Source organism: Neomonachus schauinslandi, chromosome 10, assembly GCF_002201575.2.
Source record: "Neomonachus schauinslandi chromosome 10, ASM220157v2, whole genome shotgun sequence".
In the NCBI taxonomy this organism is placed as follows: domain Eukaryota; kingdom Metazoa; phylum Chordata; class Mammalia; order Carnivora; family Phocidae; genus Neomonachus; species Neomonachus schauinslandi.
Window position 1 is genome coordinate 124,018,625 of NC_058412.1, and position 21,201 is coordinate 124,039,825.

The 21,201-nt window shown below is 52.4% G+C and overlaps 1 protein-coding gene across 1 annotated transcript in view; it reads right to left on the reverse strand.

Annotated features, from left to right (window-relative positions):
- Window positions 1–21,083, reverse strand: part of CDH22 (cadherin 22) — a 66,358-nt gene extending 45,275 nt beyond the window's left edge. The window contains exons 1-2 of the mRNA XM_021689171.1: window positions 20,802–21,083; window positions 12,501–12,795 (exon numbers count right to left, since the gene is read on the reverse strand). Of these exons, the coding sequence (XP_021544846.1) occupies window positions 12,501–12,795; window positions 20,802–21,056 (550 nt within the window). The 5' untranslated portion in view covers window positions 21,057–21,083. The remainder of the gene's footprint in view (window positions 1–12,500; window positions 12,796–20,801) is intronic.
- Between the last annotated feature and the right edge of the window lie 118 nt (window positions 21,084–21,201).

A 21,201-nucleotide genomic window follows, 5' to 3' on the forward strand; every position in this document is an offset into this window, starting at 1 on the left:
GTTTCCTCTTCAGCAAATGGGGGATAATCCTAGTCCTTGGTTCTTGAGGTTGAGGGAATGCACTTTAAATTCTCAGTGCAGATGGGGCTCAGTCTCAGCGGGTGATGGCAATGGTCATCTTCACCAGTTAAGTCATCATGGTCAGAGTTAGAGCCAGGACTGGAAACCAGGCACCAGACTCCCAAAGCAGGGGTCTTTGTGCCCACCCCAGCCTCTCCTGATTTCTCAAGGGAATTCTGCTTCTCTTCCCTCCCTCCTTCACCACCCCCCACAAATGGGAGTTGGGCAGCCCAGAAGGATAACCAAGTTCACTGGGGCTCAGAGGCCAGTGTCTTTTGGATCTGGGGCAGGAGGATGGCAAGACCCAGCTTTCCCTTTGGGAAATAGTTGGCTGTGGGTCCTGGTGCCCTCCTCACCCCTCCCCCTGGGTGCCCAGACACTCCCTGCCCCAGGCACACGCACACACATGCACACACACACACACTTCTCCACATGCTCTGCACGTAGGCTGCTGGGGAGAGTATAAATTGGATAAAAGTCCATCAAACAGCGGCAATTAAGTTATTGATTTTCGACGCTGCCTCATTAAACTGGGAGCTTCTCTTGGCCTGTCCCAGAGATGGCTCTAATTTGACATCATGTTCAATTTGACGAAATCAGGCCTGGGACGTGAGGCTGGACAGGATGGGGGTGAGGGCAGGGTGGGGGAGGTGTTGGACGGAGAAGCGGGCAAAGCCTTCTGGTCCATCTGAACCTTTCCAGAAAGGAGGGGGTAAGGTAGAAGACCCAAGAGGGAGTCTTGGGGGCTCAGGATACGACCCAAGGGGATGAGACTCATCCATCACTTTAAGGTGATGCCTTCTTTTGAGTGCCCTGCTGGTGAGGGGAAGGGGCCCAGACCTGCTGAGGTTCTGAGTAGGGCGCTCTTGGGGCTGGGTTGGGCTCTGGGCCAGGAGGGCAGCACGCTGGGAGGTAAGGCCCATTCACGGCTTGGCTAATGAGTGGGCTCTGGAAGAGCTACTGCAGCAATTCTGCTAAGCCCAGCCTGCCGCCCGCCTCTCCCGCCTCCAGCCTGGGGCCCTCGATCATTCCAGACAGACACATGTATTTATTTTTCACTCTTTTGCATTTCTCATTTCCCTCTCCATGTCCCCCCTCCCAGCCTAAGCCTCCTAAACCGGCCCTGCAATGCACCTCTCTTTGGCAGCTCCTGTTCCATGTCAACCATATCAGGGTTGCCCAGAGAAGCTAGGGAAGGGATTTGAGCAAGCCCCCTCCCTCTTGATGCTAGGTGCCCAGGGTCTCCTACTCATAACCCCAGGACATAACCCCAGGTGCCTCCTATTATACAGATAGAGGAGAAAGGAATAGATGCCTAATGGCACCTACTGCATGTCCAGCTTCACCAAGCACTTAAATTCATCGTCTCTAATCCTCATAGTGTTTCCGAGAGGCAGAGTGAGCCCCTCTAAGTTACAGGCGAGGAAACAGGTAGAAAGACTTGACCAAGAGCACTGAGAGAGGAAGTGGTGGAATTTGAACCCAGGACTCTCTGAGGTCAAAGCCCTCCTGGGTGACAGAGTCAGCACAGGCAGAGTGGCTCTGGGGATGGTGGCCCAGTGTACTGAATCACAATCAGTGATGACTCTGCCACTTACTAGCAGTTTGACCTTGAACATGTCACAAACCCCCTTGTGCCTCAATTTTTCTCATTTGTGAAATGAAGATGATAGTACTACCAAACTCCTGGGATTGTTTTGAGAATTCAAATAGACTTCCATGTTCAGCACCGCGGACAGTGCCTGGCCCATGCTAAGAACTCAGTAAATGCAGGTTGTTGTCTCGGGAGGCATGGCATGCCAGTATACGATAGCACAATCATGCCTCCCTCACAGACATACTGAAAAGGGAGAAGATACATAAAGCATCAGGCTCATGGTGGGTGCTCAATAAATAGTGGCTGTTGTAACTGTTATGAGAGAGGGTCTCCCTGTCACTCCCCTCTGCTTGTTCCCCCCATCCCTTGGGCAAGGCACAATATTGGGCTGAGTGACTCCCCAGGGTAATGGCTGATCTCTCTCTCTCTCTCTCTCCCTCTCCCTGGCTGCATCCCAGGGACTCCTGCGGGGATGATGGAATCATTTCCCCAAACCCAGATTCTTTATTGCAGCCATTACAGTTAATGCCGACACGTGGGGATGGTGAAGGGTCAGTGATTCACCACTGGCTCCCCAGACTCCAGACCCCCTCCTACATTCTTTGCAAGTCAGCAGCTCCCCAGAATGGGCAGATAAAAGGGTGCTGGGCTTGTGGCTGCTACAGGACCTCAGGATCATCCCCCCTCCATTCAGCAGTTTGTATTTTTATAATGACCATCACATCCACTCCCTCCTTTAGTCCTCAGGCCAATTCTATTATATAGATGCAGTGGTATGCTGGTAAATGTTTAACCATCGGCTCTGAGGGCTAGAGGGGTGGGGAGAAATGCCCTGTCTTGTAGTGTTTGTTGATTTCCATGGTGTAGAGACTCTCACCATGGCCAACTTCAAGCTTCCAATGTGAAATCAAGTGGCTCCCAAAACAGAAAATCAAGCTGATATGAACCAACACAGTACAATCCTGCATCATTCCCATTTTACAGATGAGGAAACTGCTATGCACAGTGAAGAGTGAAAATGTGAATTAATAATAAATAATGATGAAACCCATTATTACATATCATTATTCGATGATCATGTTAGATTGTGTTTACTGAATAACTACTTTGTGCTAGATCCTATGAGAAGCCCTTTATGTATGTTATCTTATGGAATTTATAAAATAAGCTTGAAGTAAGCTCTATTGAGATTTCCACTTTACAGATGAAAAAATGAGGCTGAGTGAAGTTAAGTAATGAAGCCCGTTGTGCCTCAGTTTCCTCATTTGTGAAATGAAGGTAATATTATTGCCAAGCTCTCAGGATCACTGTGAGAACTCAAATAGTTTGAGTTCAGAACCGAGAACAGTGCCTGGCCAAGTTCACCTGGCAAGGAAATAGGAGAAGCAGGATTCAAACCCAAGTCGATCTGATGTCAAAACCCACATGTGCCTGGGCTTATAAAGTAGGAGGAGGCGGTCAATAGGAGTAGAAGGAGACAGGCCAGTAAGAGAGGGAGGAGTCAGAGAAAGGAGGGGAATGGCAAGGAACTGCATTCAGGATTCTCCCCGCCACAACTGGTTCAAGCTCAGACTTCCAGAAGCAGTTGGGACTGGCTAGAATGAGCTGGTCGCTGTCCATGGTGCTGCCAGCCAGCTCTTCAGCTACGTGGGGTTAAGGGCCTCTATCCAGGCCGGCATAGGAAGCGTTGCCCAAATGATTCTTGGGTAAACAGGATCTCAGAGCAGGGTTCCACGTGGAATGTTAGATGTGGAAAAGCTGGTCCTCGGAGAGCACAGAAACCAGTGTTTCTTACCCTGGCTGCACATTAGAATCTCTTAGGAGCTTTAAAATAAAACTGATGCTGAGCCCCACCCCAGACCAATTCAGTAGGACTCTCCTGGGGTGGAGCACAGGCAAGGGCATTTTTAAAAGCTCCCACAGTGATTCTAAAGTGCATCCCAGGCTAATAACTGACCAAACCCCTGATTGAACTGATGAGGAAACTGAGTCATTGAGCCTCTGCTCAGTGACTTTCCCCAGGTTCTATCATTAGTAAGTGGTAGGGAAAGATTGCAGCCCAGGTGTGTGGAGCCAGTATGTCACCCTCCTGGACTCACTGTGCCGGTACTGAGACCGACAACAGGAAGGAAGAAGCAAGGACAACACATGCCACCAAGTCAGCAGTGCTCCTCCCAGGCAAAATCAGTATGAGATGTCAGACTCTCCTGCCAGGAGATGAGACTGGGTGGGCTTTGGCATCAGAGAGTCTTGGGTTCAGATCCCACTGCTTCTTCACTCTGTGCCCTTGGTCAAGTCTTTGTTCCTGTTTGACCTTTTTCCTCACCTTTAGTCTAGAGGGGGCCCCTCTGCTTCCCAGGGATGCTCCAAGGACTAGAAATGATGGATTTACATGGCTGGTAAAGTTGGGCATGTAGCAGTGCTCAGGAGTTTATTCCTCTCTTGTCTCTCTGCCTGGTCAGAAGGTCTCTGGGGCTGTGCCCTTGGCCTGGAGTAGGAAATGCCTGGGCACCAGTATCAGTAGGGAGGGGTCATGCCCACCCCTCATCTCTGGTTTATCTGGGTGGCTCTGACATGGTTTGTCATGGGGCCAGAATTGGAACCCATGGCCTGGCTCCCAAGCCAGAATTCTTTCCTTTCTTGTCCCTTGTCTTTGCTATCTGAGAGGTCCAACTGCTGCCCAGACCTGGGCTCCAGAGCCCCTAGGATGAGCCCCCATTGGCTCAGGGAGGAAGTGGTGCTGTGGGGAGGGGAGCTCCAGGACTGAAGTCATCCCAGCCCTCTCCTGGGCTCTGTGGCTGTGGGAAAACTGACCTGACTGGGTCTCAGTGCCCCTTCTGTAAAATGGAGATAAGACCTCATCCTCCTGGCCTCCCTGGATGAGGGAGGCCCTTTAATGAGACGAAAGAGATGAAGCACTTTGGAAAAGAACAGAGTCTTCAAATGAGGTGACCAAGTGTCATTATTATGAAGATGTTTGTAATTATTACCATCGTGCCTCTCCCTACCTCCCTTTGCTGCCCTGCTGGGCCTGGGGAAACCCTCAGCTCACATTTAGCTTCTCAGACATTTATAAAAAATGAGTCCCACCCCCTGCTGCTGCCAGAACTGCGTGTAATGCTTTCTATTAAAAATTAAAAACCACTTGTCGAGTCCCTGGGAACGTTCAGATTACATGGGAAACCAACCCCTTCTCAAACTCTCCCTCCCAACTCCCTCTTTGATCATCACTTATAATGCTGGCTCACTGGGCTGGCCTCCACAGCTTCCGGTTGCCCAGCCAGGGCAGCCTAATGATATGCAGGAGATGCAGGAACATGGCTGCGGGGGGGGAGGGGAGGTCAGAGGGAGGGGTAGGAGGCAGGCCCAGAGACAAGTGACAGAGAAGGTGGCACTAAGAGATGGAGCTAGAAAGTGGGTCAGAGAAAGAGAGACAAGGGACAGAGGGACAGAGATTCAGAGAGATGGGCAGGGAGAAAGTGGGAAAACAGATACCCAGATACATGGGAAGAAATTAGGACAGAGACAGAGAGATGAGCATCAGAGAGGCAGAGATACATAGAGACAGGGAGAAAGTGGAACACAGAATGTGACAGAAAGAGGTAGAAATGCAGAGATAAAGTCAGAAAGTAGACTTATATAGAAACAGAGACAGGCAGAGATACATATTAAGCAAGAGGAGAGTGGGAGAGAGTGGGAGGGGGGACAAAGAGAAGAAGCAATTTTGGCTCAATGGGATAAGTGTGCCCTACGTTGCAAACACGCTTCTCCAGTCTCCAGTGACCTCTGGGACGCTGTGCCCTCACTTTCTCCTCATAGATCCCAGCCATGGACTCACCCATGAATGTGTGTGGGATCTAATCTGTCCCCCTGAGAGAGAGGACTCTCCTACCACCCCAATTTGAGACCCTTATGCTCTTCTGTCCTTTCCACATTTAAATGGGACCCTCTAGTAAGTAGTCTGGTCACCTTGTTTGGGATAGCAACATTGTAAGTATCTGCAGTAGCATCCCTCTGCCTGTTGCAGAAAGCAAACATTTTTTGCTTATAATTTGGTTCCATTCAGTCACCCTACATCTATGGAGCACCCACTGTGTGCTAGACCCTTGCGGGCAGGATGGTGGCTCTGTCACCTTTTTACCCACTGCTATATAGGCATAGGGCCTGGCTTAGAGAAGGTGCTTGTGTTTGTTGAATAATTTGTTGATGGAAACGACAAAGAAACGCATGGATCCAGTCTTCGCTGTCCAGATTCCCTGGGCCACGGGGATGACTCCTGAGGGCCAGGGCCTCTGCTCTTCCTTGCCACCTCTCCCCACCAGAAATCTCCTGTCCTGTTCCCCCCCGATCCTGGGTGGTGAGAGCCAGTGCCGTTGCTAGGCAAGGAGATATTGCACATATAGATCTTCCTGGACTTTAATTAAAAACATCTTTAGAAGTTGTCTCTGCAGAGGCCAGCAATTGATTCCTGGCTTGGGCCTGAGGGCTGCTGAGGTACACTCTCTCTGGCTGCAGACAGGACAATCAGAGGCTCCCAGCTGGTTGCTGCCTTCCCCAAATGAGACCCTTGGGGAATGCACTGCCTCCTGCCTTCCTCCTTTCCTCCCTGCCCCGTCCCCCACCAAGCACTGGATTCAGCAATCAGATAGCGTGCTCTTCCAATTTTACCTCCTTCTGTTCATGAGCCTCAGTTTCTCCCGCTATGAAATGGGCATGTTAACACTTGACCCGAGAGCTCCAGGGGATGAAATGAGATCAGGGATGTGAAAGTGCTTTGCAAGCTGCAAAGTCCCTGTGCATGGCTGTTGCCCACACAAGCCGAGGTGAGTGGCTTGGGTTCTGCTTCCGGGTTCTGGGTCAAGCTCTGGAAACTCAGGCAAGTTACTTAACTCTCTCTGCATTTACTTTCTCGTTGGTTAAATGAGGACAGTAATACCTGCCCTGCTTATTCCCCAGGATTGTTGAGAATAAAGGGAAATAGCTCTGTGAAAGCAGTGTTGGCTGATGGCTATTATTTAGTAAATGTCCCAAGAAGTGCGGACTATACTACAAACAACCCTTTTCCGTCTACTAAAGATGCTGCTCACAGAGAAACTGGAATACATGGGAGCCCCGCTCCGGCAGAGCCCCTGCCCATTTCCACAGCCTGTTGAGCCCCAATCCCATGGTCCAACAATGCCAATCCTATGCCAAACTAACCACCCCATTCTCTTGCCTTTCTCGCAGCAAACATCACTAATCGATTGCATCATTTTCTCCTGAGCTTGAATGGGGGTCCTCAGACTCCTTCTCAACACAACCCTACGGTCACTACCAATTGACCAGAGTTGGCCCTAGAGGTGAAACTGATCTGCCACCACTTTGAGGTCAGGGGAGGGTCTTGCTCATCTTTGCAACCCCCACATACCTAGCAAAGTGCCATGTACACAGTAGGCACTAATACACGTTTATTGAATTGAAAGCAACTGCTCATTTTTCTATCCCCTTGGGGCTATATATAAAGTAGGTGCTAATAAATGTTTGCTAAGTTAGGTGACTCATCTTTGCAACCCCTACAGAGCCAAGTACACTGGAGGCCTTGTACATAATGGGTGCTAATAAACATTTGTGGATTTAATTCAATTACTTATCTTTACATCCCCTGCAGTGCCCGGAATAAAGTAGTGGCTAATAGATGTGTGTTGGATTGAACTTCTCATTTCTGTAACCTCAACAGTGCCAAGCATATCGTCTTATACATAGTTGGCATTAATAAGTAGGTAGAGTTGAACTGGGCATGAAAGCCCTGTGAAATCTTGCTGTCCACTGGTCAGCTTGTGATACTGGTGGGAAGGGGTCTGGTGCCCCCAACATTAAGAGATTTTCTAGTCTAACTCTTTTGTCTCAAAACTCACTCTCTTGTTGGTTTCATCTAGCCTTCAGCTTTAAGTTCCTTCTCTCTGCTGATGACTTTTTTTTTTTAAGATTTTATTTATTTATTTGAGAGAGAGAGAATGAGAGAGAGCACATGAGAGAGGGGAGGGTCAAAGGGAGAAGCAGACTCCCTGCCGAGCAGGAAGCCCGATGCGGGACCCGATCCAGGGACTCCAGGATCATGACCTGAGCCGAAGGCAGTCACTTAACCAACTGAGCCACCCAGGCGCCCGCTGATGACTTTCAAAATTGTATCTCTGACCCTGTTCGTGCTCCTGACCTCCAGACACAGAAACCCAACTCTCCCCTTGACTACTCCACTTGGATTTCTAGTAGACATCTCAATCTTGACATGCCCAAGAGTCTTAATTTTGCACTGTAATCTTGCTCTTCCTGGAGCATTCCCCATCTCGGCAGCTCCATCCATCCAGTTGCTCAGGCCACACATGTCGACATCATCCTTGCCTTGTCTCTCTCTCACTCCCCATATCCAGTCCCTCACAAGCCCAGTTGGCTCTACCCTCAACATACATCCAGAATCCCATACCTTCTCACCTCCTACGCTGGTCAGAGTCAACATTACCTTTGCTGGCATGATTGCAGCTGCCTCCTCACTGATCTCCCTACTTCCAACCTTGTCGCTTATAGTCCATTTTCAACTCGGTGGCCAACAAGTCAGCCTTTAAAAGTATAAGTTGGATCACATCACTCATTGACTCTGTATCTCATTCAGAGTACAACAGAAATCCTTTCAATGGTTACCATGCCCTACATGATCCAGTTTCCAGTATCTCTTTCGATCTCATTGGACACTCCCCACCTCACTTACTCCTCTCTTCACCCACACTGACCCCTTGCTATTTCTCAAACCTGACAAACACACTATGCCTCAGAACCTTTGCACTTGCTGTTCCCTCTGCCTGTACATCCTTCCTCCAGCTTAGTGATTCTCCAAGTGTGGTCCCTGAGCCAACAACAGCAGCATCACCATGAAATTTATTAAAAATGCAAACATTTCTAATAGCCAGACCTGCTGAATCAGAAACCCTGGGGGGAAAGGGCATCAATCTGTATTTTAGCAAGCCCTCCAAGTAATGTGGATGCACAATCAAGTATGAGAACCACTGTTTCACAGAGCTCCTTGGTTCCTTCAGATCTTTGTTCAAATGTCCTCTTTTGTAAACAAAGGCCCTCCCTGACACCTCTATCTACAATAGCACTCCCCCAGTATAATGCCAATTTCCCTTGGTTTCGCAGCACTTACACCACAGGGCCTATAACATATTGGCTTGTTTATTTCTTTCCTGTCTTCTCCCTGCTCTGCACGTAGGCTTCCTAAGAATCCCCAATGCCTGGAACAGTGCCTGACACAGAGTAGACACTCAGTAAATATCTGTTGCATGAATGAACCCCTTCAATGCTTCGGAGGGAACTTGGTGCCCAGAGAGAGGCAGGGACTCGCCCAAGGTTGTGCAGGGAGCCAGGCCTCCTGACTGTCCACTGCAGGACCTGCTTCACTGCATTAGGCTCAGCTTGGTTGGTGTGCCCCTCCTCAGAAGCGTGGCTCATCGGAGGCCCCCGGCACACTTCCCTTCCTTTTTAAGCTGTGAGTGGTTTAATTTGCGAGCACTGCTGCCTTTCATGTCCCAAGCTGTGTCCCTGCTCCCTCTGATCTCCGAAGCTGCCCAGACCCCAGTGCCGCCTGTCGGCCCCGCCCTCCTCAGCCCAGATCAGGAGGCTCAGTCATTGTGACTGATTTTCAAAGCTGCCTGGAGTCTCTGCAAGCACCCTGGTGTCAGATTTGCTTCCTCTTCAAAAAGTTGCTTAAATGAAATAAACTAATTTAATTTCTGCTTCCTCCCTCCCCCTTCCTGGGTTCCTTGGCTTGTCCAAGTTGAATCCAATGCCTGACTCTTTCCTGAGCTGAATGTCAGAGTCAGTGGGCTGGGAGAGGGAGGTGAGGCAGGGCAGGAGCTCCTCAGGCTGACTGATACTCATGAACCTGGGGGCTGGCTCTGCCTCCTACAATCTGGGTGACCTTGAATGTGTCCTGGCCCTTCTCTTGGCCTCAGTTCCCCCAAGTGTGACGCAAGGACTCTTGCCACTCCAACAGTCTAGGAGCCAAGCCTTGACTTGCTCAGTCACTGACTTGCTATGTGACGGTGGGCACATTTTCTCCCCTCTGAGCCTCAGTGTTCCCATCTTTTCAATGGGGATGCCACCATCAGTCCCGCCACCTCTCAGAGTTGAAGTGGGAGTGAAGTGATGGACGAGCACCTGGCGGGTACCTCCCTCTGGAGTCCCCTGTCCCCACCTGTTCTCCAAACTGTAGTAAAGGGAGCTTTCTAAAATGCACCTCAGGACCTTTGCACTTGGTTGTCTCCCTTGCTTAAGCCTTTCCCAGATTCCATGCTTCCCTCAAGTCCTTCAAGTATGGCTCTTGCTTCCTTCTCCAGCCTCACCTCGTGTCACCTTTCTGGCCTTTTCCATGTGGAAAAGATCCATTTGGGATGAAGAGACACAGGGCCAGGGTTTGAATCAGTGAGTAGGGGCTGATGGATGGGGGGACGTCAGGGGCTTGAGCTGCCCCTAACTTGCTGTGTGACCTTGGACACATCACTGCCTCTCTGAGCCTCAGTTTCCCCCATTTGCAAAACTGATTTCTAAGTAATCACTAGGCTCTGAAAGTCTGTGGGTCTTTGCTACTGACAACTTCCGATGATCTCTCCACTGTACCCGTATATTGAAGTGCCTTTTGCAAGATCTCTACTTGGCTGTCTAATAAGTATTTCTAACTTAGCATGACTGAAACCAAACTCCTGATTTCCCTCCATCCCCAGATCTGCTGTTCCTCCCGTCTCAGCAAATGGAAATCCTATCTATTTAATTGTCCAGGTCAACACTTCAGTAGCCATCCCTGAATTGTCTTTCTCTCACACCCCACATCCCATCCATTAGCAAATGCTTTCAGCTCTACTTTTAAAATATGTCCCAAAGTCGACCTCTTCTCACTACCCTTACTGGCCCCACCTTGTTCCAAGCCACCATCATTTCCCACCTAGGTAATTACAATATACTCCTCTGCTTCTGTCCTTGCCCCATACCCCAACCCCGCCACCATCTGATCTTCACAGAACAGCATGGGATCCTGTTAAAACTAAGTCGGACCACGTCACTCTTCTGAACAAGCCTCTTCGCTGACTGCCCAGCTTGCTCAGCGTAAAAAGCAAAGCTCTGACTATGCTCCCCAGGGCTGCACAATCTGATTGCCTCTCCACTTCTCCTTGTAGCCTTTGCAGGTACTGTTCCCTCTGCCTGGAATGCTCTTCCCCCAGGGCCCACCCTTCACTTTCTTTAGGTCTCCACTTCAATGTCACCTCCTCAGAGAAGCCTTCCCAGCCCAACGATCTGCTTGTTTACTCGCTTACTGCCTGTCTTCCTCAGCCATAAGGTACCCTTCTGGAGAGGGAGGCTTGTCTGTCTCTTTAATGCCACGTTCTCAGTGCCCAGCACATAGTAGGTCTTCCTATACACTTGTCAAATGAATAAACGGATACACTCAAATAGACACATAGCATGTCATATGCATGCACAGGCCTTAAAGTGCCATTTGACTAGCCATGTACATGCACACATGCGTGTGTGAACACATGTGCGCACCAGGCAGACGTGTGCACCTCTGCGTGTGTGTGCACCAGCCTGCACCCACATCCCTGCCCTCACTGTTCCCTGTCCTCCCACCGTCCTTCTGTGCCCACCCGTATCTCTGGTCCACTTCCTCCTCTCCATCGCTGGCTGCCGGCTCTCTACCCACCAATCTGCCAGATTTAGCCCAATCTGGGGACGCGGAGGTTGACTGCACCCTCTCCCACGAGCTCAGACACCCCCTGTCTCTGACATGCACTAGTCGGACTGGAAGGCCCAGAGAGGGGCAGCCCTGAGCCCTTGACCGGGTGCCTGGGCCAACCTGTGTGGAAGAAGATGGCTGTGCCCCTTGGCCATGACTCCGGCTTCTCCCAGGAGCCCCGGGGAGAAGTGGGCCCCACCGTGGGAGCGGGCATATTCATCCAACCTTCCGCTTCAGTGTCCCACTGCTATGTGGGGGTAAGCTTTGGAGTATGGCCTCGCCTGAGGTCTTCTCGCACGTGGAGGTTCTGGTGTGTGGGCTCCCGGTTTACCCGTATCATGGCGCGTCCCCAGCGCCCCTGCACTAGTGGTCGTACCCGGCTACGTGCAGCTGACCTGAGTCTGGGGCTCAGGCGTCTCTGTGAACCTGTTCCCAGGGGGCTGGGCCTTGGGGTATTGGGGTCTCCCCTGGGCAGGGAACGAAGCTGTCTGGATGCTGTGGCCTCTGTGACTGCTCATCCCTGTTGTGGCTACACTCTGGGGAAGCCTGGCCCCGGGCGGGTCACGTGTGTTGGTGGCTTTGGCCTGTGGCTTTGTAGGTGACCGTGTCTGTGCGTAAGCTCCATCCGCGTGTGGGGCTGCTTCCCGAGGGGCGCTGTATGAGGCTCTGTCGGGTGTGAGGCCGTGTCTGGGTGTGAGCTTGGGCCTCGTCCCAGCTGTGTGCCACTCCGGTTCTTTGCAGCTGTAGGCGTGCCCGTGTTCAGTTGTGCCCGCGCCTGTAAGTGGGGCTGGGCCTGTGGGGGTGCCCATGCCCAAGGGTGTTGCTATGGCCACCCGGAGGTCCATGTCCACGTGGGGACGGTGTCCATGTCTGTGTCTGAGGTCATGTGTGCAGCTGTGACCGTGTCATCACTATGCCTGAGCCCGTGTGGGCACCTGGGCTCATGCCTCTACCCCCTGCCTGGGGCAGCAGCTCCTGTCCCTCCGGCGTCTCCCCAGATTATCAGCCAGTCCCCGCCGCAGGCTCTCCCTCAGAACCCGGCGGCTCCCCTCACCCTAGCCCCTGGCTCAGCCTGCCGCCCACCTGTGGGTGAGAGTTCGGCCACACTTCCAATGTAGGGGCCGTGCAGGAAGCGGGGCTCGCTGTCGTTGATGTCCTGCACCTTGATGATGAACTCCGATTCGGGCTCTAGCAGGCGGTTGGTGGCACGATCCCGAGCCTGAGCCCGCAGTGTGTAGAAAGTTTTCTGCTCCCGGTCCAGGCGCTCCATGGCATGGATGTCTCCCGTCAGCTCATCGATCAGGAAGATGGTCCCAGCGCCCTCACCTGAGATGGTGTACTTGATGGCCCCGTCACCCTCGTCGGAGTCCGAGTGGATCTGGGGAGGCAGGGAGGAAAGTCAGTGGGTCCGGGGCGGGTCCTCGGAGTTTGCCTTTCTATCAAGCTTCCAAATGGCTGTCTCTGACCCCACTCTGAGTTATGGGTCCAACCCCAGCCCCCAGACTCTGAGCTTGGTGGGGACGGGGAGTGAAGGGAGTGGGGAGGAAAGGCACATTGAAGGAGCACCTGCTCCATGCCAGGCGCCGTGCTAAGCCATTCATGGACTTACCTAAAGTTTAAAGTCTATAGAAGGCGCTAGCACCTGCCTGGCACATGGGACATGCGAGATCTACCAGCCAGCCCAGCAGGGGCACTGCCACAGAGTCCTACCGCAGCAGGACCCTGGCCAGGCCAGGCAGGACCCTCTGGCTGCTGGGTCCCGGAGAGAGGTCGGGGGTGCTGAGGGAACTGGGGTGAGGGAGAGGAGAAAGACCATTTACTGCAGTGGGGGGGGAGCTTTTTCACTACCTTAACAACTGGCACAATGACACTGGTATGTACTAGCTGAAAATCAGCCCTGCCTGAGACATAATAAGTGTCCAATAAATGGTAGCTATCGTTACTATTATGTTATTTACTAAATGTTAGCTATATATAACTGGGATTTAATCCAGCCACCGACAGGCTCCAAATCCCCGGCTGTTTTCACTGAACTGAGATCTCTTAGGCAAGAAAGCAGTAGCAAGACTGTTCTCCCAAACAGAAACACCTAGGTCTCTGACATGCACTAGTTGGACTGGCTCTGATCCTCCGATGCCCAAATTTCTGAGGCAGCTCTAAGAAGAGGGAAAAGCGTCCGATGAAGCTGGTGACCTTGGGTGGGTCCCTGCTCCGCTCTAAGCTTCCATAGAGATGGAGTGTGAGTGACAGAATCCCTAAGGCCCCTTTCAGGTCAGGATGCCACATACCCCAGCCCACTCAGCAGGACAACAGGCGCCAATGAAGTCGTCACGAAGGGGGATGAAAGCCCACCCACCCCTTGCCACGCAGGAGGAGCCTGGGTATAAATTCTGCTGGTGGAACTCTGTGTCTGAAAGGTGGATTATAGAAGTGCCATTTGGAAGATTGAATGGCCCATAAACATTTTCATATTTCATTAGCCGATTAATGGGCATCTCTCTCTTTTTGGCGAGTCTGCTGATTCTCAGCAGAAATTGCGGGGAGTAAATGGAGGCGTCTGGTGGAACCTTCCCGGGTCCCCGTCCTGTTATAGATTGCCCCAATTAATGCCCGTTCTGGGCTCCACTGAAAAGCCTTCTTCCTGTCCAGTTACTGTTAATAGATTTCTCATAAGTGGCTGGATTGTAAAAACCTCATAACTCAGTTTAATGCCCCTAATAAAATTATCTCAGGACGTCAGCCCTGAATCACTGGCAATGTTGGGGATGAGGAGACCTGTCTCTCCTGTTTGCTGTTTATGCTTTCCCTCCACCTTGGCCCAGGGGACGTGGGGATAGGAGAGGGTGAACTTGCTCCCTCTTCCAGTGCCTCCACCCACTTTCCAATCAGACCCGGCATCTGCTTACACAGTCAGCAAACACCACCAAGCCATGGGTGGGATAGACACCACGTGGGGGGACGCTTAACAGCGATAATCTTATCAGTTTTCATCTCTGCCCTATGAAACATTATTCTTCCCATTTCTCAGATGAGAAAACGGAACTGCAGAGAGGGGAAGTCACCTGCTGTGTCACACAGCCTAGTTCAGGAAGCCAATCTCCTGATTCCATCACTCACTAATGTTGTGATCATGGGCTTGTTCATTTTTTTCTGTTTTCCCACCTGAGAAATCAGATCAAGCCCTCCCTGGCACAGGTGTGGTGAGGATTCAATGAGAGCATGTTTGTAATGGCCTGAACCCTCGGTAGGCCATTGTTGCCTTCCCTTTCTGCTCCCTGGGTCTCTATCACGTCCCTGCAGACCTTACTCACATCCCGGACAGGGATCACTCATGAGTGAGGAGCGGGGAGGAGGGAGTGGAAGACAGCGGTGATGTCACCAATGTTCTTCTTCCGTGACGGATGACATAGTGCTCATGCGGTGGCCCAGTGGCCAGTCTCTGGGGACTGCAGAGTCAGACAGAGCTGAACGCCAGGGCGGGGGTGTGGGGGCTGGGGTGGGGGTGGAGGTGGGGGCGGGAGCTAAGAGCTGCGAGCTGTGGGGCTGGGCTGGGCGGGGACTGCCTGCCCTGCCCGCGTGGGTCCTGGCTCTGGAATGAAGAGGGTGTGCCTGTGTCTCTACCCCCAGAAGGACATTTCCCAAGACACTCAGCTGTGAGTAGGGGCTGGAGGCCGGCGCTCTTGTTTATGGAGCGCCTACCACATGCCAGGTGTGTTGCGGGCCTCTGCAGAAATCTAACTGAACGTCGGAGCGCATGTGGATGTATCCCCCTTTTCCAGGTGAGGACACTGAGCTAGGCCTACGTCTGTTTGACTCCAAAGTGCAGTTTGTCCCTCTGCAGCCTCTGCAGTCTGTCAGTCTGGCTGGGGGAGAGGCCTGGACACACCTTTTGCCTTGTGCCGGCCACAGTCCCGGGCGGCCTCTTCTACCTGGGCCTCTACTTCATCATTTGGAAAAGGACTGCAAATCACAAATCAGGAGAGACAATGGGCTTCGGGATCAGGAACAGCTGGGTGCCAGCTTAGGCTTTGCCACTGGCCTGTGGCATGGCCCTGAGCCAGAGGCTACCCTTCTCTGAGCCTCAGTCTTCTCATTTGTAAAGGATACGATATGGCTCCCACACCTTCCAACGATTCATAAGATAATGTGTGGAAACTCCTGGCACGAAGTAAGTGCTCAGTGCAGATCAGTGCCCTCTCCTTTTCCCACCCTGGGCTCAGGAGGGACTGAGGGTCACCCACTTCATCCCCCATCTCCTGACGCAAGACCATAGGCTGAAATCCTGACCCATTGGAGAGACAAGGGCATCGTCTAGTACCTTCTTGTCTTTTAAACTGGGCTTGTCTCCTCCTTCAGGCAGTCCTCTTAGGTGCTCCACCATCCCCACGTCGTCTGGTTGAAGAGCCTTCGTCCTGCCCCATGCACACTCCCTTCTGCTCCACACTCCCCCATAACACCTCAGTGTTGCACATCTGTCTCCCCAGCTGTCCTGGGCCTCAAGGGGTGTGTACTAACTTTGATTCATGCCTGTCTGAACTCCCCATGCCTGGCACACATAGGTGTCCTGAGTAGGCCTGCAGAGAAAATATGGGGGAAGCGAGAAAGAGTGTGTGTGTGTAAGAGTATATACACGTGCAAGTGTGAGATGTGAGCTCCTTGAGGACCAAGCATATGGCTGTTTGTTTCCTTCTACCCAGCACCCAGCACAAGGCATGGCACCAAACATATCAAATAAATGAAGAATGAAATATATAACAGTCACTAAAATACCCCACCTGCCTTCTGGGGTTTCTGGAGGATCCAGTCACTGTTAAATCCCAGGTACACATGAACTAGACTAGAGAGAAGAGTCACTAGACACACTTCTAGACCCTTTACTGCAACCTCATTGATGTCCCATTAGGAATTTGCCAATCAGAGGTTATTCCCTCCCTGCTGCACAGGTTGGCAAGCTGAGGATCAGAGAGGGCCTGTGAGGTCACACACTAGCCTGATTCCACATCCTGGGTTCTATCCATTGCCATCAAGTGTGGACAGCCCCAGAGGAGATTACCCCTCCTCAGGTCCCAGCCCTGGATCATAAACAACGTGAAAAACACAAGAGTGATGGTTTCTCATCCGGGGGGGAACTGAAAAATGGGATTTACGAGGCCATTAATTACTTCCTCCTAATTAAATCAAAATTAAATGCGAGCAGAGGTACGTTTTCCTTATTAAAGACAATTAAACGGACAGCGCAGCTACGCAAATAAAACGAGTCCAGGATTTAAATGGAAAGCAAATCAAATAAAAAGCCTCCCCCGGAATGAGGGGTCTGTTCACGCCTGTGCTTCTGGTAAACCAGGAGTTCATCAATTTTCTTTAAATATTAGCAACTTAATTAAATCTGCTCTCCTCCCCACTTTAATCCTGCTGTATATCTAAAATAGATCTCACTGCCCACAGGAGTTGGTCATAAGTGCTGACCCCATAATTCTATCTTTTTAAAAAAAAAATTTAAAAATCCTACAAAATCCACATCCAGCTGACAGAAGCCTCAGGGGAAATTACAGTTCAGAAAAGGGATTAGTCAAAGTACCCAGACTGTATGGAAATCTGGGAGGTTGCTTTGAGGGTGGGAGTTGGGGGCAGGTGAGGGGAAGAGGCGGGCCAGGCTGCCCAGGGAGCAGGACCAGGGAGGGAGCCTCGGATGCTGAGGCTGAGGCGACAACCACGGGCCGCAGCGGTTCCTGCGGGTGCCGACAGGAGCCTGGCGGTGAGTGATGGAAAAGGAGCTTGTAAAATAGGTTACCGTTGGGCGCCCAGGGTTCACTCGGCGGATGGTGCTGTTGCTAAGCTACCTTTGGAATTCGACAAGGACGGATGCTCCAAGCGGCTCCCTGGGGCGGGGGACCGGGAAGCAGTGAATTCACTGAAACCGTGGAGAAGTCCTTTCTCCCCAAAGAGCGAGAGAGCGAGCGTGGTATGAGAGAGAGACAGAGAGACAGAGAGAGAGAGAGAGAGAGACAGTGTGTGTGTGTGTGTGTGTGTGTGTGTATGCATGTGTGCACATACAATCGCCTGCACAAAGGTGGGGCTCGGCTGGCAAGGGGACGGGTGGTTTTTAAAAGTCCAAGCTCATATTCCTCATATTGCTATTGAATATTGAGGGAGGTGTGGGCTAAGTGACCACCTCCCTCTCTCCCATTCCCCACCACTTGGGGGTGAGAAACCAGGATATGTGTTGCTGAGAAGGCTTTCAGGGTTTGGGCAGGGGTTGGGAGTGTCTGTGTAGCTGGGATGCTCAAGCTGGTGGAAATACCAGGCGAGACCTATAATTATAAAAGCTAATACCCAGCACACACCAGGTGCCAGGCGCTTGCTCTTCTAGGCTCCTGACATATGCTAACTCGGTGATTCCTCACCGCAACCCTTTGAGGTGGGGGTAGTAACAGCCTCACTCAACAGATAAGGAACCTGAGGTTCAGAGAGGTTAAGTAATGTGCCCAAGATCAGAGAGATAATAAGGGGCAGAGCTGGGATTTGAGCCCTGGCAGCCTGGCTCCAGCTGGTTCCCTTGAACCACATACTATATACCACACCACAGGAAGTGTGCTCTGGGCAAATGCTTGCAAACAGATGGAAACTTCTCTTTCTTCCCCGCACAGAGGTGGGCTCTGGGAATAAGAGAGGGGGGTTCTGGGTGAAGATGATGGCGGGGGGCGGATAACATGGTCGTGGCAGCTGTGGGGATGTTAGGAGAGGTTGCCCCAAGGAGAAGAAATACTGGGTACAATGCTTGGCTCACGGTCAAGGGCAGTCACACTGCACTGGGCCCCAAGCTGGTGTCCAGAAATCTGGTCTCTAGGGTTGGTTCTGTCACCATGTTGCTGGGTGACCTTGGTCTGATGTTCTCTGCCTCCAGCCTCAGTTTCCTGGACTTAGAATGAAGGGACTTTCTAAGGCCACAGACTGGTTCCTGGAGACAAGGGTGGGGCTCCCTGCATGCTGGTGAGATGCTAATGGCCAGCGGGATGCAGCGCAAGGTGCTGGATCAGCAGCGGGTTCTCTCAAGGCTTCAGGACTTGGGTGGCTGGGGAGGCCTCGGAGTCCCAGCTGCTGGGCAGACAACAGAGCTCAGGTACCTGACGGCACCAAGCTGACATTTTGGCAGATGTGCGAGTCCTTCCCTGTCTCTCTGGGGGTTTCCTGGACCCAAGTCCACCTTCCAAGCCCGGATGTCTCAGAGAGGTTGGGAGAATCAGGCTGGGACTGGCCTCCGACGCACACAGGTTCAAGTCCTGGCCAAGTTGCTTGCCCCCTCTAGGACTTTGCCCTCTCTCAGTCCCCGGTTTCCTCGCTACAAAAGGGAACGATGATTTCCACCTTGCCGTTTAAGGATTAAGTGCTTCATAGGAGAATAATGAGAAAACAACGATGAACAACCAACCAGGCTGCAGGCTGAACACCGTATCTGCTATTTACTTCCTTAATCCTTTCAGGAACCCCAGGAAGAGGGCTCTCTTAGCCCCCCATTACAGACGAAGAGACGGGTTCAGGGAGGTGACGTAACTTGTTCAAGGTAATAATACAGTTTGTGGGTTGGCAGAGGCAGGACTGAAGTTCAGGTGCTTCTGGCCCTCAAGCCTGCATTCTTAGTCACCTCACCATCAGCTGCAGCCTAGCTGGAACTGGTCCCTCCTTCCCCATCCCCTCACCCCATTCTGCCAGCCCCACCATCTCACTGCCCTGCCTGGGAGTCAGGAACCCTAGGCTCTGCCACTAGTTTGCCGGGTGACCTTGAGCAAGGACATGGATAGAGGGGAAAGTAGCCAAGGACCAGGGATTACTATGTCTAGACCAGAGAAAATCTAGGTTTCCTGCAAGACAAACAGGGAGATTTACATCAAGGCCTTCCTCCCGTCCCTGATCCCTGAGCCTCTGACCTGAGCAGGTTGATCAGCCTCCCAATTCTCGGACCCATTAAGCACATGGGAAACTCCAGGGTTGGTCCTCTCCCCCGACTCTGCTGGCCAAAACTTCCCGGAAAGCTGACTGGCAGAAACCAGAGAACTGTGCCCTACCAGCACCCTCCGCCTCAATACTTTAACTGCTGACAAGCCTCTGACTAAGCCAGGCTCCCTCAGACCTCCAAGTCTTTGCACAGGCTATGTATGCCTTCTTTCTCATCAGCCTGACGAACTCCTACTCATACATCAAAACCCTGCTCAGGTGTGTTCTCCTCCCCAAGCCAGCCAACAGATACCATTTACGAAATGCCTACTTGCTGCTAGGTGTTGACCTGTGAAGCTTTTCATGTACCAGAGCATCTCTGATACTCTGGGGGGCCCCCAAATGGCAGAGGCTGGATCTTACTTGCCTCTGCCTCTCCAGCATCACACCCATGAGGGGCTAGGAATTGAATGGCTGCACAAAAGTCCTTCCCAGCTTCATATACCCCTAAGGCACAGATCTGTCTCAAACTGAGTAAATGCTGGCCACATTAGCCAGCATTTACTCAGTTTGAGAAAGTAGCTTTCATTCATTCATTCATTCATTCATTTAATATGAACAGTTTATGAAGAACGTGTGTACTAGGTGCTGGATATAACAGTGAGAAAACCAACACGGTCTGATAGGAAATATATACATTAATTGCATAATCAAACAAATACATGCATAATTAAGTGTTGTGAAGGAAAGCTGTGGGGACGTTGGAGGGCACGTGACAGGGACGAATGGCCATATTCAGGGGAATCTGTCTAAGCCTGCTGTGATCAAGCCGGCTTCTCTGGACATGTGGCATTTGAGTGGAGACCTGAGTGTCAGTATAAAGTAAACAGCAGAAGGAGCAGGACTGACCTGTTCAGGGGAGGAAATAACCCAGGCGAAGGGAAGGGGCGGTGGCAGGAGAGGGCACTGTGAGGACCATCAGAAGAGCCCTGGGCCTGAAACTCAGAGGAATGTGGCAGGAGGTAAGGCTACAGGGGAGCCAGATCTTTGTAGGCAGCCCAGTGAAATTTGGACTTGACCCCAAGTGCATGGGAAGCTATTGAAGAATTTTAAGCAGAGTGGGGACAGTATGTGTGTGACACGATCAGATTTGCAAACTTGTTTCTACATTCTAGATGCATCCAGCTACAAGATGGCCTGGGTTTACCTACTAGCTCTCTCTGCTCTGAGATGCACAGGGGAGGGGGACTGGAGGAGGCCGTGGGGCAGGGGCGGCCTGCGGAGCGCGCCACCCTGCAGTCCGCCCGGGCCAGGCGCGGGCTGGGGAGGAGGCACCAGGGACTGGGACTTGGGGAGTGGGGGGGAGGGGAAGGGGACCGGGTCCTTAGCGTCTCCAGGTGGGTGTCTCCGGGGTCCTGGGCGCGGGGCAGCGGGTGCGGGGGCCCACTTTACCTTGCCCACGTACAGGGGCTCGGTGCCCGTGTACTCCTCCACCACGAAGAACTGGTTCCACACCCAGCCGCGCTTCACGCGGCCCGCGCCCGGCGCGCCGTCCTGCCGAGCCCCGGGTGCCGCCGGCGCGGGGGTGCCCTCCGCCCACAGACGTCCGGGCAGCGGCGGCGACGGCGGCAGCAGCAGCAGCAGCAGCAGCGCGGGAGACAGCGCGGCTCCCGCCCGGAGCCCCCGACCGTCGGGCCGCGGCCTCATGCTTGGCCTGCGCCGGGCCGGGGCCCAGGAGCCTGGACGGGAGGCACCGGGGCGTCGCCGCTCGGTGGCACGACGGAGCGGCGCCGCGTCACATGGTTGGCCTCAGCGCGGCCGCCGGGGCGCCGCCCCCCACCCCCCGCCCCTC